This window comes from Herpailurus yagouaroundi, unplaced genomic scaffold (assembly GCF_014898765.1).
Source record: "Herpailurus yagouaroundi ecotype Mexico unplaced genomic scaffold, PumYag 142, whole genome shotgun sequence".
NCBI lineage: Eukaryota > Metazoa > Chordata > Mammalia > Carnivora > Felidae > Herpailurus > Herpailurus yagouaroundi.
In genome coordinates, this window is record NW_024412397.1 from 38,488,271 (window position 1) to 38,505,885 (window position 17,615).

Below are 17,615 nucleotides of genomic sequence, written 5' to 3' on the forward strand. Positions count from 1 at the left end.
GTACAGAACACAATTGTTCTCCCCATCCTGCATGGCTCACCTGCGTCAGGTTGCTCAACAAGGTAGACTCTGAAGGTGTCAAATGACTCTTAAAAACCCCACCCAAGGTTCCCTGTCTGGGCGAAATTACGATGAATAGCATCATCAGACACGCAGATAAGCAGCTTAAGACAGAATAACAATGTAATACACTCTTCCACAAGAGAAGCCACACTCAGATGCACACTCAAGTTGGTGTCCATGGTGATGGGTGAGCACAGTGACAGGCTCCCAAAGAAGAAAAGCAGCCCCACATTCTTCAATATAGTTATACTCCCCGTGGTCTATGGGGCTAATTGTGAGAGCCGCTGGTAAGCAGTACCAGGAGCCTCTGGTTCCTTTCAAATAAGACAAACAATAGCCTTGCAGGACAGACATTTCTTGTTTCTGGGTACAACTTGATTCCAAAGCCCTCATCCGTCTCCTGCTAATTCAAAACAGCAGCCTCCCGGGCTAAGCCTCATTCCATCAGATTGTTCACCCTTGAGTTCACAAGACGTTCCTTCCACAATGAAAGGACCAAGTGGTTCCTGAACACAGAGAAAGCTCCTGTTGAGCTGCTGTTTCATTTTAGTAGGACTTCAGAAACATCACTGTAGAAGTTCTTACTCTTTGTCTACAGCTTTAAAACCAGTATCTGGCAAAAAGAAAACGAGTCCTCAGGGTATCAGGGGTTCACTTTGAAAGTGGGGCTGGAGGAAAGGCAGGATGGTGGACAAGAGTTCTATCATGAGATTTTTTTGGATAACAGATTTTTTTTTAATGGCAAAAAATTCCATACGGTAGGATTCACGATAAAACACATTGTAACATCTATCAGGATTAGAAATGATTTTTTTGCAGCATTCCGCGATTTACCTTTCCTAACACCTACGTGTATACTCCATCAGAGAACCATTATCTCTAGGTCTTACCAAACGCTTGCCAGATCTGCCCCTGCAGGTTCCCTCAGAGATGTTGGTGTTTAACAGATATTAAATGCCTTAAACAAAAAAAGATGAAATTCCAACAGTGGCTTGTCTGGAGTTATTCACAGAAACAGAAGCGTTTCTCTCCCCTCAACCCCCAGTAGGTTTTCCATAGTCTCCCAAACATGAGCCAGTGACCCTGAGAGTCCTACCTAAATACCCACTTTCCCAGCACGGAAACAAAACTTCCACCTATCTCTTTTCACCTACAAAGCAGTGGGGTCAGAACGTGACAAAACAACTCCAAATATTGAATGCTTACGTATCAATTATGCTCCACTCAGACCTGGGGGACGTAAAGATGAGTACGAGTCCATCCCGACCGCCAACCAATTTATGTGCTGGGGAGGCCCGTGTGTGGGGAATTAAAGGCAAACTGCAATGAGTCACCTGACCTATCCTGGATGGGTGGGGCTGTGGGAGGTGGGGAGAGGTAATGGCTAGGAGGTTAGGAAAGGCTTTCCAGAACAGCCTTTCTCAAATGTTAATCCAGAACACCTGAGAATCTTACTACAGTGCAGATTCCGATTGAGAATGTCTGGGGTGGAGCCCAAGCTTCAGCATTTGTAAGATGTTCCAGGTGATGCAACAGCCGCTGGTCCGGGGAGCACACTCTGAGTGGCAAGGACCTCGAGGAATGAACACCTGACATAAGACAAAGGCTGAGCTTGAGTTAACCAAGGAAAGACGCCTTGGGCAGAAAAACATTCGGAGACATTGAAGCTAGAAAGATCATGCTGGATGTGGGGAGCAACATTCAGCACGGTAAGGGAGAGGTTTATGTGAAACATCGTTGAGTGCGAATACAGTCAATAAAAGCTTTACACAAAAATGGGAAAAAAATATTTTTAATAGTTGAACGGTGGTGGTAAGATTAGGAGTGGTCCCCCTCTCGCCCCTTCCTCATCGTCGTCAAACTCTCGCTCATGAATTTTGTGTGGCATTTATTAAAACAACCACAGAAGGATACATTCTTTTCTCTTCCACATGCTGGTGAGGGGAATTCTGTACTGGGGTGTCTTTTGACAAAATGACCACGCGGCTTCCTCCAATCTGGGATTATGTGATGGGCTAAGATACACAGTTACTTAGTGACTGATGGCAACGATTATGTAGTGACAAGGTTATGATCACTACAGAAAAAGCTGTGTTTTTGAAGGAATAATATTTTATAGAAGGAGTCAAGTAATTAAAAACATTGAAGCGTGTTTTTTATAGTCCATCCGTAAAATTTCACCTGGGGAAAAAATGCGAGAGGAATTATATAGAATTTGGACAGAAGAAAAACACCAAGCGTTGTATCTTTTGACTTCACAGAGCAAAGAGTGGCACCCCGGTGAGGAATTCATTGCTTGGTGTCCCAGAGCACCTTGCTGTCACAGGAAAGGGGGAGAACTTTTAAGTTCCTGAGGAACAGAAGGGAAGGTTGTGATTGCTAAGGATATATGGCCAAAAGCTATACGTCTCTAAGATACGTGCTCTGTGGTTCCATTCCCCGCGCATACGTGAACTCTTAAAATTAACATCACCTTTCTTCCAAATTAGGTGTGTTGCAGGAAACTACATATGTAATATTTAGTCAACTGCCAGCCATACGTGAAGGTCACTAAACAAATCTATGTGTCACTCTACATATTATAGTCTTCATAAAGACTCACACATTGGGCGAGTCTTACAAGAATCCTGTGAGGCAATGCCGGGCTCTAGTGTCTCAAGTTGACAGATGAGAAAACTTAACCGGAGGGGCATTGATGAAGGACGGTAAGTAACATCTCCAAAGACAACCAGTCAGTCAGCAGCAGAACTAGTTTTAAGCCTCAGGCCGTCCAATGATCTTGCTGCAGTTCCAGAATTTTTGCTGTGACACAACCCTGTAACTTCTTTTTAAGAAATGTATTTATTTATCTTGAGAGAGAGAGAGCGAGCACAAGCAGGGGAGGGGCAGAGAGAGGGGGAGAGAGGGAGAATTCCAAGCAGGCTCCACGCTGTCAGCGCAGAGCCCGTTGCGGGGCTCAAACTCCACGAACTGCGAGATCATGACCTGCGCAGAAGTCAGATGCTTAACCGACGGAGCCACCCAAGTGCCTCCAGAACACTGTAACTTCTTAAAAAAAAAAACAAAAACAAAAAACGGGTGGGCAGGCAAAGGATGTGAGGATTTCGAACGTGAAAGGAATCAAAGTCTATGGAACCTTTTCTCTGAGTTTTTAAAACTCAGAATTTCACAGACCAGTTTGGAGCTTGCCATAGGCTCAAACTGCATGCCCTCTGTTCAGTTTTTTTTTTTTTTTTAATGTTTATTTATTTTTGAGAGAGAGAGAGAGGCTGAGAGAGAGAATCCCAAGCAGGCTCCTCACTGTCAGCACAGAGAGCGACATGGGGCTCAGGCTCATGAATTGGGAGATCATGACTTGAACAGAAATCAAGAGTCAGACCCTTAACCCACTGAGCCACCCAGGCGCCCCACCCTCTGTTCAGTTTTAAAGGAACCTAAGGATGTAACTATATAAACATGTGGTGCTGGCATATAAATATCCACTTACAATATATGAAATGAAGAAACACAGATTTGCTGGTGACTTGAGGCCCAGGAAGCATGTGCCACTTAATTTATGGGTTATTGATGAAAGACAAACCAGGATGTTATTTATAATAGGCTGTCTGGTAAGTCCTTAGGTCTTTTTTTTTTTTTTTTGAATTTTTGAATTTTAAATTTTTAAATTTTTAAAGATTTTCAGTAGGTTCCATGCCCAGTGTGGGGTTTGAACTCATGACCCTGAGATCAAGAATCATATGCTCTACCGACTGAACCAGCCAGGCATCCCATGAGAGTCTTTTTCATACTTATACTTGTCTTATTTTGTTAAATATGTAGATTATAAAACAATATTAGAAATGGTCATTTAGGATTCTCATAAGAAAACAGAAATACAATAATTGCATATCAAAGATATTTGATCAAAAGAAACTATTTCTTCTTAGGTGTTAAAAGGGAATTTTGTTAAGGATTATTTCAACACGGTATTAAATCAAAAGGCCAATTTACGTGTGAAAAAGTGAATCCTCTGTTTCAGGGTTTCTCAAACTTTCGTGTGCATGTGAATCACCTACAGATCTTGTTAACGTAAGGACTGGTTGCCAAGGTCTGGGGTCAGCCCGAATCCTGCATTTTAAGACACTCCTCTGGCGTACTGAAGCTGCAGGCCCGGACGTCACACAACTAACAAGGCATCCTTGGAATCCCCTGGGAGTGAACTTCCTTGGAATCACTAGAAATCATCAACTTTTATTAGCAATGTCATGCTAACAATCTACCTATCAATGTATCTATTGAATTAGAAGGTCTGTAAAAAAATAGAAGGTACCTTTCAATAGCTTACAAAATAAGATGGCCAATTTTCTAGTTCTAGTTTCTACTTATTTCCCCTCATTGTGCAGAATACTGCAGATAATAGCTTGATTTTTTTTCTTTAGTAGGTGAAAGCAGGGCAGACATTTTAATGTATTACCTTGGACATAGAGTCTCAGATCAGATATTTTACAGACCAGGAAAGCTAGGCCTTTTGAAATTTATGACGGGATAAAAGTAGGGTTGCAAATTTGGAGAAAACAAAAAAGAGATGAGAAACACTAAACAAAATTCCAAACAACCAAAAAAATGGGATGCTCAGTTACGTTTGAATTTTAGCTAAAAGACTAATTCTTTTAGTATGAGTATACGCCATGTAATACGTATATGTAATATATGGGACATAGTTACACTAAAAAAAAAAAATCATTGCTTATCTAGAATTCCGATTTAATTAGCCATCCTGTATTTCACCTGGCAACCCAAGAGAAACGCCCGTTCCCCCCAAATTCTAACTTACCCTGAAATGCCGAGAGAACAGGTAGCGTGGAGAACGAACAGACCCCCTGACAGTGCTGTTTAAACACTCTAACTGCACCGGGAACTGCTTTCTGGATTTGCCAGTAACACATACAGCACTTGGTTGTTTATGCTGTTGATTTGTGGAAACTCCTTTCAGAAGATTTATGCCCAGAAGACTCCACTTGAGAAAAAAGTTGTGATAGAAGGCAAGCTGGAAACTAACAAAAAAATCTTCCGTCAATAGTTTCCTTTTGGGGAAGGACCAGGGGGAGCAGACCAGAGAAGATTTGCCTTCTAGCTCCCACTCTTTTGGAGACTGAAGAAGATCAGCGGGAAAACGGACGGAGACAGTGGTCTCTTGGTTAGAATCGTGAAACGTTCTTTATAATGGATCAAATTCTGGCAAGCTGGTTGGGTTTTAAAATTATTGAGAGAAGGAAAGAATGCATAAGGTGGTTGCAGGGATGCTCCACTTCCTGCTCATCAGTTGTTTGAAAACGGCCTCTACCAGCTTTTAAAGAAGGGAATCTACTCTTGCACTGCTGGTGGGCACGCAAACTGGTGCAGCCGCTCTGGAAAACGGTGTAGGGGTTCCTCAAAAAATTAAAAATAGAACTACCCTATGACTCAGCAACAGCACTACTAGGAATTTATCCAAAGGATACAGGAGTGCTGATTCATAGGGGCACTTGTACCCCAACGTTGATAGCAGCGCTCTCAACAATAGCCAAATTATGGAAAGAGCCCAAATGTCCATCAACTGATGAATGGATAAAGAAGATGTGGTTTATATACACAATGGAATACTTGGCAATGAGAAAGAGTGAAATCTTGCCATTTGCAACAACGTGGATGGAACTGGAGGGTATTATGCTAAGTGCAATAAGTCAGTCAGAGAAAGACAGATATATGTTTTCACTCATATGTGGAACTTGAGAAACTTAATGGAAGACCAGGAGGGAAGGGAAGCGGAAAAAAGAGTTGCATACAGAGAGGGAGGCAAACCATAAGAGACTCTCGAATACAGAGAACAAACTGAGGGTTGATGGGGGGGGAGGCAGGGGTGAGACGGGGAAAATGGGTGATGGGCATTGAGGAGGGCACTTGTTGGGATGAGCACTGGGTGTTGTATGTAAGTGGGAATCTACTCCCGAAGCCAAGAGCACACTGTATACACTGTATGTTAGCTAACTTGACAATAAATTATGTTTGAAAAAAATAAAGAGGGTAATCGAGTCCTCTGGTTTCACTTTCATGCATGGCATCCAATAGTAAGTGTGGCACACTTTAGCAAAACTGAAAGAAGTCACCTCATTTTCCACCTGCTTTCTCTGGCTTATTTTACCTTCTCTGACTAACTCCAAATACCAAGAGTTGTTCTTGCCACGTTGTTTATAATTAATTCTAAGTTAAAACCAAGGTTTACCTGTTAGCAAAATGCTTGCGTGTTCTGCCCCTGTTCAAGCAATTGAAACTTACGAATTTCTTACTCTGGAAAAACACAGTAAATCTTCATTTTAGAACTACTTTTTTTAAATTCAAGTTTTTATTTTAATTCCAGTTAGTTGACATACAGAGTTATATTAGCTCCAGGTATATACTATAGGGATTCAACACTTTCATACATCACCCTGTGCGTATCACAACAAGTGCATTCCTTAACCCCCATCAACTATGTAGCCCATTCCCCTACCCACTTCCCCTCTGGTAACCATCAGATTGTTCCCTGTAGTTAGGAGTCCGCTGCAGGGGTGCCTGGGTGGCTCAGTCAATTAAACGTCTGACTCTTGGTTTCAGCTCAGGTCATGATCTCCCGGTTTCCGAGTTTGAGCCCCTCACTGGGTTCCACACTGACAGTGTGGCATTCTCTCTCTCCCTCTCTCTCTGCCCCTCCCCCTCTCACTCAATCTGTCTCTCTTGAAATGAATACACTTTAAAGAAAGTTTTAAGAAAGAGTCTGCTTGGTCTCCTGGGTAGCTCAGTAGGTTAAGCGTCCCCTGGTCGCGGCTCTGGTCATGATCTCATTGTTTGCAAGTACAAGCCCCGCAGAACCCTCTTGGGATTCTCTTTCCCTCTCCCCCTGCCCTCTGCCCCTCCTCTGCTCATGCTTGCTCTCTCTCTCTCTGTCTCAAAACAAATAACTAAACTTGAAAATAAAGAGTCTGTTTCTTGCTTCGTGTCTCTCATTTTTTTCCCTTTGCTTGCTTGTTTCTTAAATTCCACATATGAGTGAAATCCTGTGGTATTTGTCTTTCTCTGACTGACTTATTTCACTTAGCATTATACTCTCTAGCTCCATCCATGTCATTGCAAATGGCAAGGTTTCATTGTTTTTCATGGCTGAATAGTATTGTAGTGTGTGTGTGTGTGTGTGTGTGTGTGTGTACCACATCTTCTTCTTTATCCATCACCCAATGGACACTTGGGCTGCTTCCGTATCTTGCTATTGTAAATAATGGTGCTGTAAACATTGGGGTGCGCATATCCCTTTGATTTAGTATTCTTGTATCCTCTGGGTAAATACCCAGCAGTGTGCTGCATCATAAGGTAGCTGTATTTTTACCTTTTTGAGAACCCTCCATAGTGTTTAATTTTGGAACTCTCCTGGGGAGAGCTACATGTGATATATGTATGGCACAAGTTATATTAAAGAAAATCTTGTTAGTAAAATATGAAATCGACATTATGATAAGGGAGGAAAGTTGCTTTTTAACTTGAACTGGTTACACGATCTGTCCTCAGTTGTCCCCCTTCATCTTCCCCCCCCAAATACTCCATCATGAGCAAAAGTAAGTTAAGTCCCCTCAGGAGTTAGATATCTATATGCCATTACTGCCAACAGTCCTAGGATGGGGTTAAATGCCCTTATAATTTGTTTTGTTTTGTTTTTAGAAATTATTTAGCTGATCTCAGGTTCCTCAAACTTTACATTATCTGAAATGCATTGTTTGATGTAGTGAAAAAAAAGAAGCCCAAACTATCATTTTTTGGTTTCTGAATTGCAGGTGTACTGATTCTGGAAGGGAGGAAGAGGACGAGTTATATATACAACCCTTGAAGTTGCTCTATTAATCTAAGTGAAACTCATTTACAGTCGGTGGCATTAACAAAAGAGGAAGTTCTCTTAACTGAAGGAAATTTCATGAGGCAACGCTTAAAGTAAAAAATTAAGACAAGGTCTCATTAATGTTGTTATTGCTCTTTCAAAGGTTCTTTCTAGAATCTTAATAGTAATCTCTCTATTCTTGGGAAGAAGGCAAATAATTTTCATCTCTGGATCATGATCTGATCTGTTTCTGAATTTGGAAGTTTCAAACTAAATTGTCTATGGCATAATGTCAGCTTCTAGGGATGTAAGTGACTGTAAATCTGCTCATTATTATTATTAACAAAATTTCTTTTAATGTTTATTTTTGAGAGAGAGAGGCAGAGCACGAGTGGGGGAGAGGCAGAGAGAGAGAGGGAGACACAGGATCCGAAGCGGGCTCCAGGCTCTGAGCTGTCAGCACAGAGCCCCATGCAGGACTCAAACTTACGAACCGTGAGATCATGACCTGAGCCGAAGTCGGATGCTTAACCGACTGAGCCACCCAGACACTCTAAAACTGCTTACTATTTAATGATCCTTGCCTTTGTTAGTAGAGAGCAATTTATTTTAAGTGTATACTTTAGAGGAGTAGTGCGATTTTCAAAACCGGCAAGTTTCCACATCATGTTTTAAGTGTGTAAAAGGACAGTCAATGAAAAATTTCAAATCTGAATATATCTTCAAATTATGTCTTCATACGCTCAATGAAATAAGCAAAAAAATGCCGTCACAGGTTTGAGAAAAAGAAGTTCCTACTGCTAAAGAGTTAAGGCAAGTGTCACCCTGGGCTCACTGTCAAGGGTGTGTTTTCCCATCTCCTGGAGCATTGGAAACACCGACATTGGCTCAACGTAAGTCAGCACTGCCCTGTTTGGGCCTGTTAAGGTTCAGAAGTTTTATAGTTCGCCATTCACAAAAATTCGCATATGCTTTAGAAAAGTACTGCTGTTTTGCAAAGTACATGCACACAAAAGAGAAATAGGAAACTAAACTATTTTTAGTGAGTTACCTATGTTTGGAAACAATTTTTTTTTGCCTTCTCTAACAGGGAAAAAAAACTGAAAAAAGACTAAGTGAGCAAATTCTCATTCAGAACCGAAGTATGTTGAATGAGAATAAATCAAGGGCGTGCCAATTTGTACCTAAATACTTAGTAAATATTTTAGGCTTGGTGGCCCGAATGGTGTTTGGTGAAACTACCGTGTTTCAGTAGCACTAAAATAGCCATAGACAAAATATAAGTGAATAAGTATGGCTGTAGCCCAGTAAAACTATTTTGAACACTGAAATTTGGATTTTGTATAATTTTCAAGAGTCCCAACATATTTTTCTTTCCTTTTTTTTTTTTTTTTTTTTTTTGATATGTTTTCAACCGTTAAGCAAGCCACGGAAACCAATTTTAGTTCACAGGACAAATGACCACAGACAGTGGGTCATAGTTTTGCTGATCTCCAAAACACACGGAGCCATGGCTTTCAACTCAACACAAGCCTAGTGCCATTACGTGGAGTTTGTCAGGAGTCACTTTTGAAGGGTGTAGATTATTAGGTTTGTTGGAAGGAACTTTACCAATAATCACCTTCTGTAACTCTGGGGTAACAAATCACAATTTTGAATGCTTCTCTTCAAATTTATGGTTTCAAATTTGGTGCAAAAAAAAAAAATCGTGCAATTAGTAGATTTGAAACACTATAGCCAGATCTTCCTGATCAGGGAGAATAAATTCACTGTAAGCATCTAAGATGGTTGCAGGTAAATATGTAAGATAGTTGGATTTTATTCTTTGTGGTCTCCAGAGGGTTCAGACAATGCTCTGTGGATGTAATGTGCTGCGAGGGAGACATTGACGTGTAAATTGAAGGACTATTTAGTTAGAAGCTATACAGGAAGTTTAAGTTTTTATTGGATGGCATGATTATTATTAACCTGTAAGGGCCCTTCAAACAAGAGAGTTTATGTTTCTATGATTTGGGCAAAGATTCTAAAACTTCCTATTTTGGTTATCTGGATAAGAAGCAAACAATAGCTCAGCTTTTGGGGGGTTGGTCTAGTCCAAAGGTTGATTACTTCAGAATAAAGTTGGTGAGATCATCATGTGTGTTAGAACTGAACTTGTGTAGCCAAAACCTCCAAGCAAGATTATATTCCACTCTATTCAAGAAACAGCTACATGATAGAGTCAGTACCCCTGGTTTCTCATCACTTTAGAGTATCATTTAATATTGGGATTTGTGCTCTTTGGCGCATGGGAATTCTCTCTACCAGAGTTATGTTTAGGCCCTGATATACTAAGGAGACCAAAGGGCTGTATAAATTTAAGGTAAAAAAAAAAAACACAAAAAACAAACAAAAAACCTGAATGATTCTGATCTATCCCAAAAACTTCAGTTTCTAAAATTGAGGTGATACCCCTTCTTTCTACATCACCGCTTCTGGCTTACTTGTAAATATTACAGAAATAGGTCTACACCATCCTCTGATGGACAGTTTCTCGTTAATCTGGATTAGACCCATTCTTCTAGACTACGTTTCAGCCTTTCAATATCTTACAACTCCCAGGAAAGGGGCTGGAATTTCAGAAATGTATCCCCAGTGCCTTTTCTTAGCTACACAGAAATGAAATGAGAATGGGCTCATTTCCATCACTTTGGCCTTTGAAAATTCTTATTAACACTTATTTCTGGTGTTATGTGTCAAAGAATATATCCAACTTCTCATTTTAAAATATGCTGACTATTTAAATATATTTGTGCTATTTTTAAAAAAAAAATTTTAATGTTTATTCACTTTTGAAGGAGAGAAAGAGAGAGACAGAGTGTGAGTGAGGGAGGGGCAGAGAGACAGAATCTGAAGCAGGCTCCAAGCTCTGAGCTGTCAGCACAGAGCCTGATGCGAGGCTCGAACTCTTGAGCCATGAGATCATGACTTGAGCTGAAGTTGGTCACTTAACCGACTGAGCCATCCAGGTGCCCCACTTGTGCTAGTTTTAATCAAGGCCGATGACAATAAAAGCTGTTTAACTATTAACTCGCAATGCTCTGAAAGAACTCTCCTAGCTTGATGAATTCCTTTAGGCATCCAGATAGTTGGATGGGATTTTTCCATCATAATGGGCAGAGAGCAAACTTTTGTGAAGTGAATCTTCACATGAGAGTGTAGTTAAGTATTCTAACAGTTACTAGTTATGCTCAGAAGTCTAGGTTGTTTTTATGGTAAAACTGTAAATGAACAAATGAGCTACCATTTCATATCACTTAAGAATTGTGATGGACCTTTAGCTCCCACATATCCAGAATGTCCGTCTTGGAAAATAACAACTGAACGTACTCAGGATGCTCTGCTTTCAAATGTTCTCCTCACCTTTTGATAATGTTCAGCATACACAAATAGCATTCACAACACGAAAGGTATTATGCTCTGTGCTATGGGAGCTGCAGACAGAAAGTCTCCTGGAAGAGAATACCAAGCAGGGTGCATAGGGGCTAGGAAAGATTCCAACAAAGTTCTGTAGCTGATAATATTGAATGCTTGCTGTGTGCCAGGCACTGTTGTTCCCCCTTAAAGAAACAGAATGGGGAAGGAAGCAGGTAGACTCAATCATGGTGATATAAAAGGTAATGAAGAGAGGAGTGGTATAAAAATTGAAGTTACGAGTAATAAAAATAAGAAAAATAAGTTTATTGACAAACTACAAGAGCCTTAAATACAGAGAACAAACTGAGGGTTGCTGGAGGGGTTTTGTGGGGCGTGTTGGGGGGGGGGGGTGGGAAAGGCCAAATGGGCAAAAGGGGCATTAAGGAGGCCACTTTTTGGGATCAGCACTGGGTGTTATATGTGAGTGATGAATCACTAAATTCTATTCCTGAAATCATTATTACAGTCTATGTTAACTAACTTGGAGCTAAGTTTAAAAATAATAATAATGATAATTTAAAAAAGAAAAATAAGTATACTTAATAACCTGTGTACATTAAAAACTTTAAAAAAATTTTTTTTTCAACGTTTTTATTTATTTTTGGGACAGAGAGAGACAGAGCATGAACGGGGGAGGGGCAGAGAGAGAGGGAGACACAGAATCGCAAACAGGCTCCAGGCTCCGAGCCATCAGCCCAGAGCCTGAAGGAGGGCTCGAACTCACGGACCGCGAGATCGTGACCTGGCTGAAGCCGGACGCTTAACCGACTGTGCCACCCAGGCGCCCCTAAAAACTTTTTAAAAATGTTTATTTATTTTTGAGAGAGATGGGCAAAGTGCGAGCTAGGGAGGAACAGAGAGACGGAGACACAGAATCTGAAGCATGCTCCAGGCTCTGAGCTGTCGAACATGAGCTGAGCCCAGGTGAGACACTAAACTGAGCCACCCAGGCGCCCCCTAACCTGTGTACGTTTTGAAACAAGTTATCTTATAAGGGTCGTGTCTTAGGGATTTTTTTTTAAAGCAAGAAATCATTAATAGCAAACATATTCATGCAAAATGTTAGGTATAACCATTTCTATTTAAATAGACCCTTTAATCCACCACTGAGAGTGTGATCAAACAGTATTTGAGTTTTCTATACTCAAAACTTATGCACTGCTAATTCATCGTCTCTACTTCACATATTTGAAATAACCCAAACCAGTTCACATTCTCCAGGTTTTTTTTTTTATATGCCTTCCACCAAGGAAGTTACAAGATGTCTAGTTGGTTTTGTGTTTCCTCCTCTAACAGGAGAGCGCATTATAACGAAGCAAGTGGAACAGGCGTCTACGAGCAAACATATCCTGATCAGATATTCAAACACGCTTTCAAAGGAGTGGAATAGTGCGCGTCAAAAAGCTACTGGATGTAATTACTTCCTATTCCCTGGGGCTCCGCCTTAGAATGAAGTCTGCTGACTCACCAGGCTGCTCCCAGTTAGTTTCTGCTGGGTTTCCCCACTGCCTGTGCACGTGAGTCATCACGGGGAATGAAAGTTTCTACCGGCTCCTTAACAACCATGCAGAAACCAGACACTGACAGTGAACTTCAATCTTTCCAATAGGAACCGGACCTAAGGCAAGAGGGGGTGAAAGATGATGTGGCAGGTGTCACCGCCAGCCAAGCCGCCCGGTGACCGTCCCCGCCCTAGGGCGTCTGTGGGCGGCACTCCAGTTCGAGCTTCGCCCCCGCCCCCACCCCAAGTAGTTAAACTGGCATCTTGTCTTGCAAGCCTTGCAGCTGCTGGCCACTGAACTCCTTCTTTGCGTCAGTGTTGCTCAGACTTTGCTCCACAATGGGATTACCTGGCGATTAAAGATGAATAAAACAAATAACAAACCCGATGCTTGGCTCTCATCTCCAAACAAGCTGATTTAAATGAGTTGGGATGAGATATGGACATCAGGATTTTCCAAAGCTTCCCAGGTAATTCTAACAGACAGCAAAGTTTGGGAACCTTTGCGATGGAGAAGGTCACTCTTCCCATGCAAGTGAAACTTACCAGTTAAGCATCACTAATGACCACCTGGTGGCCTCCCAAACCATCCTGGAGATCTAGTGACACATAGCCCCTGATAATTTAATTAGTTTGGCAGCCACAAAGAACGCTAGCAAAGCAAGGGGGCATTTTCAGAAGAGACACTGGCTAGTCAAGGACCATCTTCCCTCTTAGCTTACCAAAAACTTGGCTACATTTAGTGCTCAAGAGAAGCGTCTCAAATGTTGCTATTCTTTTTTGTTACCTTTTGATCTCTGCTCTGTTTCATCCCACAGAGTCTTGCTCCGCAAAGCTGTAAACCTCGGGTCCTCTCAGATTAGAAGCAGGTGCTGCGTCAAAGCACAATCAAGACGGTACTGCACGCTTCACTTGGGCTGGGACCGAACCGCCGACTCTCAGCGCGGCCCCAGGGTAGATACTATGCTAATCGAGAAAGTTCTTCCGTCTCCTCGCTGGCGGGCGGGTGCAGGTTTGAACACTTAACCCTTGATTTTACGTGACTGCATTATAGTGCGTTTAGTGACTTCCTCTTGCTTAGCGGGTCTGGACCACGTTCCATGTTTTTGGAAGAGAGGACGTGAGCAAGTGCTGGCGAAAACCCGCAGGGAGGGGACAGCAGTGTCGGCTGGTGCCAAAGTGAAGGGATGGCTAATGTTCGGAATATTAATTACTCCACGCGCTACTGACCCAGCGAAGACTAGCAGAAGGGGACTGGGGGTTAAGACAAAGGCTCCTTCTGATCAAATGGCTGCAGCGCCCCTTCCTCCGAGGTTATAGCTCTGCCTTCTGCGCCAGGCGGCACTTGACAAGGCACTGGCAAAGTGACTCAAGGGGTGGCCAGATCCACTATCTGAAAGTCTGCATTACCGAACGCTCCAGACTCAGAGGGGAAGGTCTTTCTGTGCCCACCCCTCCTTCCTGCCCTTTGTGGGATTTCTGGGCTTCCGCGCAACCCTTCTAAGGGTGGACTGAAGAATTTCCTACGGAAGCAGAGTGAGGAGTCGCCGAGTAGCCCTCGCCCTGCGCCCAGGGTGATCTCTGCAGAAGAACCCGTTGGGGTCAGAATAACAACCCGTTCTCATTTCCCCAGACCTGGCTCCCAGGTCCCGGGCGCCAGGAGCGCCAGCGGGAGCCGGAGTTGGAATGGGGAGCTGTGGGGTTCGCCTCCGCCGGAGGGCAAGCACCCGTAGCGGCGGCAGGGCCGGGGGTCTAGCGTTTGATCCCCAGCAGGCCGGCGCCAGCGCGCTGCACTTCCTGGTCTGCCCGAAGTGCGCTGCCCCTGCCAGCTCCCTCGGTTCTCGGTCCCTGCGCCCCAACTCTGGCGCCTCCAGGTCTGCGCGCTGCGGGAGCGCACCTCCAAACCCCCCCTCGGCACCAGCGCCAAGTGTCCGCGTCCTGGACAGTCCCGGCCCTCACCCCAGAGCTAGTCCACTTTGCTTCTGCCAGCGTGGCAGCCCGACTCCCTCCCCTCTTCCCGGGTGCGCAGCGCTGGGGCTACGAAGAAGGGGTGCCGCTCGCTGGCGGGTGCACATCCCCGAGCCGCGGGGCCGACCCCTGCACAACTTCTTGCAGGGCACCAGGGACCCCGGGGTCCCGCTGGCTCCGCGACCCGCAGACTGCAGCCCCCCGGCGGCGGGAGGAGGCGCGGCCAGCGCTTGGCCTGGGAGGGACTGCGCCCTGGCAGGAGGTGTCGGGGTGCGCCAGGGCGGTACCGCTTTAAATGCACTTGACTCACCTGCTCCGGCGCTGTCGCCTCCTTCCTCTACTGACAGCTGGGGGCTTTGTTTTCTCCACCCACCAGGCCGGGTGCGCTCCGCCCCCACTGCCGCACGTGACTCGCCTTCTGCCACCGCCACCGCCGCCGCTCGGCTCGTCCACCCTGGAGAGCTGGCCGCGCCACCCTTTTCCAGGGGTGCGGCGTGCGGATAGAGACCCCAGCCGAGCACAGGTCGCGGCAGGTCCGAGGTGACCTGTCTGCGGGCTGGTTGGAAGGTTGCGCTCAGGTTGGGGCCCTTGGAAGCCAGAGTTGGTCACTTAGGATAAAGTGCCAGCCAAAAGAGCAGGGCCGTTGGGCCCCACCAAGAAAGAGGAGGCCAGCGCGGCTGAGAAGAGGGGTCTTGAAAAGGCGACTCCACACCCTGAATTAAGTACCTGTAGCTGGGGGCGTGCTTCCGTTTTTTCATACCAAGTGTTTGTACTCCTACCTGGGGAACAATTAATAATAAGGGGCAAACTAATTTTGTCATGAACATTATTAATCAAACCAGGCAATTCTAAACCGAATAATACCATAACAGTGCAATCATGGCACATTTTATTGAGGTTTCAAATCTGCTTTTTGGTGCTGTTGATATTTGGATTCTATTTGGAAAACGGAATCCAGGCTGGAGAAGCTAACTCCAGATTATTGATGTGGGCACCGGTCCATTTGGAACAATACTTGTTTTTAATGAAACGAATTGAGAAAATGTTCTGGCTTCAAGACCCGGCTCAGTATCTGCTGCTTTTGGAAGTGTTCCTGACCTTCGCTGATCTCCAGTGTTTGAAACTCAAAGAACCTGTTGTCTGAATCCTTCCTTTTGCCCTTGGAGAACACATACATTACCTCCCCCCTCCCCACCCCCTCCTGTTGGAACTCAGGGGAAAGTTTACCTCCAGCTCTGGAAGCATCCTTTCAAGTCTGTATAGTGGAGTGACTTAGCACAGTGAGTCCCAAACGTTAATGTGCAGAGAGATCACCCCGGGGCCTTGTTGGGTCTGGAATTGGGACTGATACTCTGAATGCCTGGCAAACCCCGAGGTAAAGTTAGTGCTGCTGGTTTGAGGATCACACGCTTGCTCTAGCAAGGCTTAGAACACTCACTTTGGCATTGGCCCGCCTAGTTTGAGTCCTGACACATCACTTAATAGCTCTGTGACCTTAGGCAAGTTTTCTTAACAATTTGAGCTCCCCAAGCTGTAAAATGGAAATACTCCTAATATCCACCTCCTAGGGTTTAAGATTAAATGAAAAAAAAAAAAAAAACTTGTAAAACAAAAAAAGTACCTTGTGCCTGGCACACGCACCTAGGGTTCAGAAAATGTTAGCTAATTAACTCTTGGGGTCATCCTTGCAGGAGCAAAGCTGGCACAAAGCTGAACATACAGGGGGAACAGAAGGTACAGTGGGAGTGGAGGCAGCCAGCCTAGAATGACCGCAGCACCCCATAGTGTGGAGCCCCGGACAGATGTGTAGAAGAACAATCCTGTTGAATAAGTGGAGGACTGTAATGCAGAGCAAGTCATACATGTTTAAAAGTTCTGTTTCTTCTGTAAAACTTTAAATCTTGATAAATTAGTTCTGGGACATTGAATTAAAAAATCATTTGCTTTTTATTACAGATAATGTCCAGCTGCCTGTCACATGGGTAATCTATTTTAATATCTGAGAGAGTAAATGGATTGTTAAGGAGTAGTGCATTTTTTATCCTCATTAAAAACCTTGAAATTTAAATTTAAATGAATTTATTAATGAAGATACGGTATTCTTAGCTCTCGAAATGAATGGGTATTGTCATCAGAGTTCTCATGTCTCTTGCTTGCTGCTTCTCTCTCTAGCCCTAAATATGAATGTTTCCTAAGACTCGTTTGTGTGGGCATGTGTGTGTGTGTGTGTGTGTGTGTGTGTGTGCGTTTGCTTTTTATTTTTCTCACTTCTTCTGTCATTTCCTTTGGAAATTTTATTCATGCTTAATGTTCAACTTTCAAGTGTATGTACACACATTTTAGCCTGTTTCCCAGCCCCGTTTCTGCATTACCAATCACCTGCGAGGCATTTCCAACTGACTATCCCACCAGCCTAGAAGTTTCAGTGTGTTCTAAATTAAACTCCTTCTTCTCATAAAATTGATACCTCCTAAGGAATAAATCAAGATAGTAATTTGCATTGAGAAGCCCTCAGTGTTAATTCAGGGACCTGGCAAGGGTGTGGGACACGCTGTGGGATCATCCCAGTACCTTCCTCTTGCCCCCAGCTATTTCTCAGAGACTTGGCCTTCAATAGTGACTGAGGCAGATTCATTCTATAAACACAGCTTACTGGTGTAACAGCCACATAAATAGCTATGGGTTGCTGCATAAATGGTGATCAATATGACTTGAGCTGGTGAGAAAGTGCATCAGTCAGGGTAGGCTAAATTATGTTGCTGTAAC

General features: G+C 43.7%; 1 protein-coding gene across 3 annotated transcripts in view; it reads right to left on the reverse strand.

Annotated features, from left to right (window-relative positions):
- Nucleotides 1-15,216, reverse strand: part of MAPRE2 (microtubule associated protein RP/EB family member 2) — a 161,408-nt gene extending 146,192 nt beyond the window's left edge. Inside the window, exon 1 of one of the 3 annotated variants that reach the window (XM_040479082.1) lies at nt 15,160-15,216. Coding sequence is in view for 1 of the 3 variants with exons in the window: in XM_040479081.1 (XP_040335015.1) it covers nt 13,669-13,692 (24 nt within the window). In the remaining 2 variants the exon portion in view is untranslated. Of the gene's footprint in view, nt 1-13,668; nt 13,999-15,159 lie in introns of those variants that run through there. The other 2 variants (XM_040479083.1, XM_040479081.1) reach the window with 2 other exon arrangements.
- Between the last annotated feature and the right edge of the window lie 2,399 nt (nt 15,217-17,615).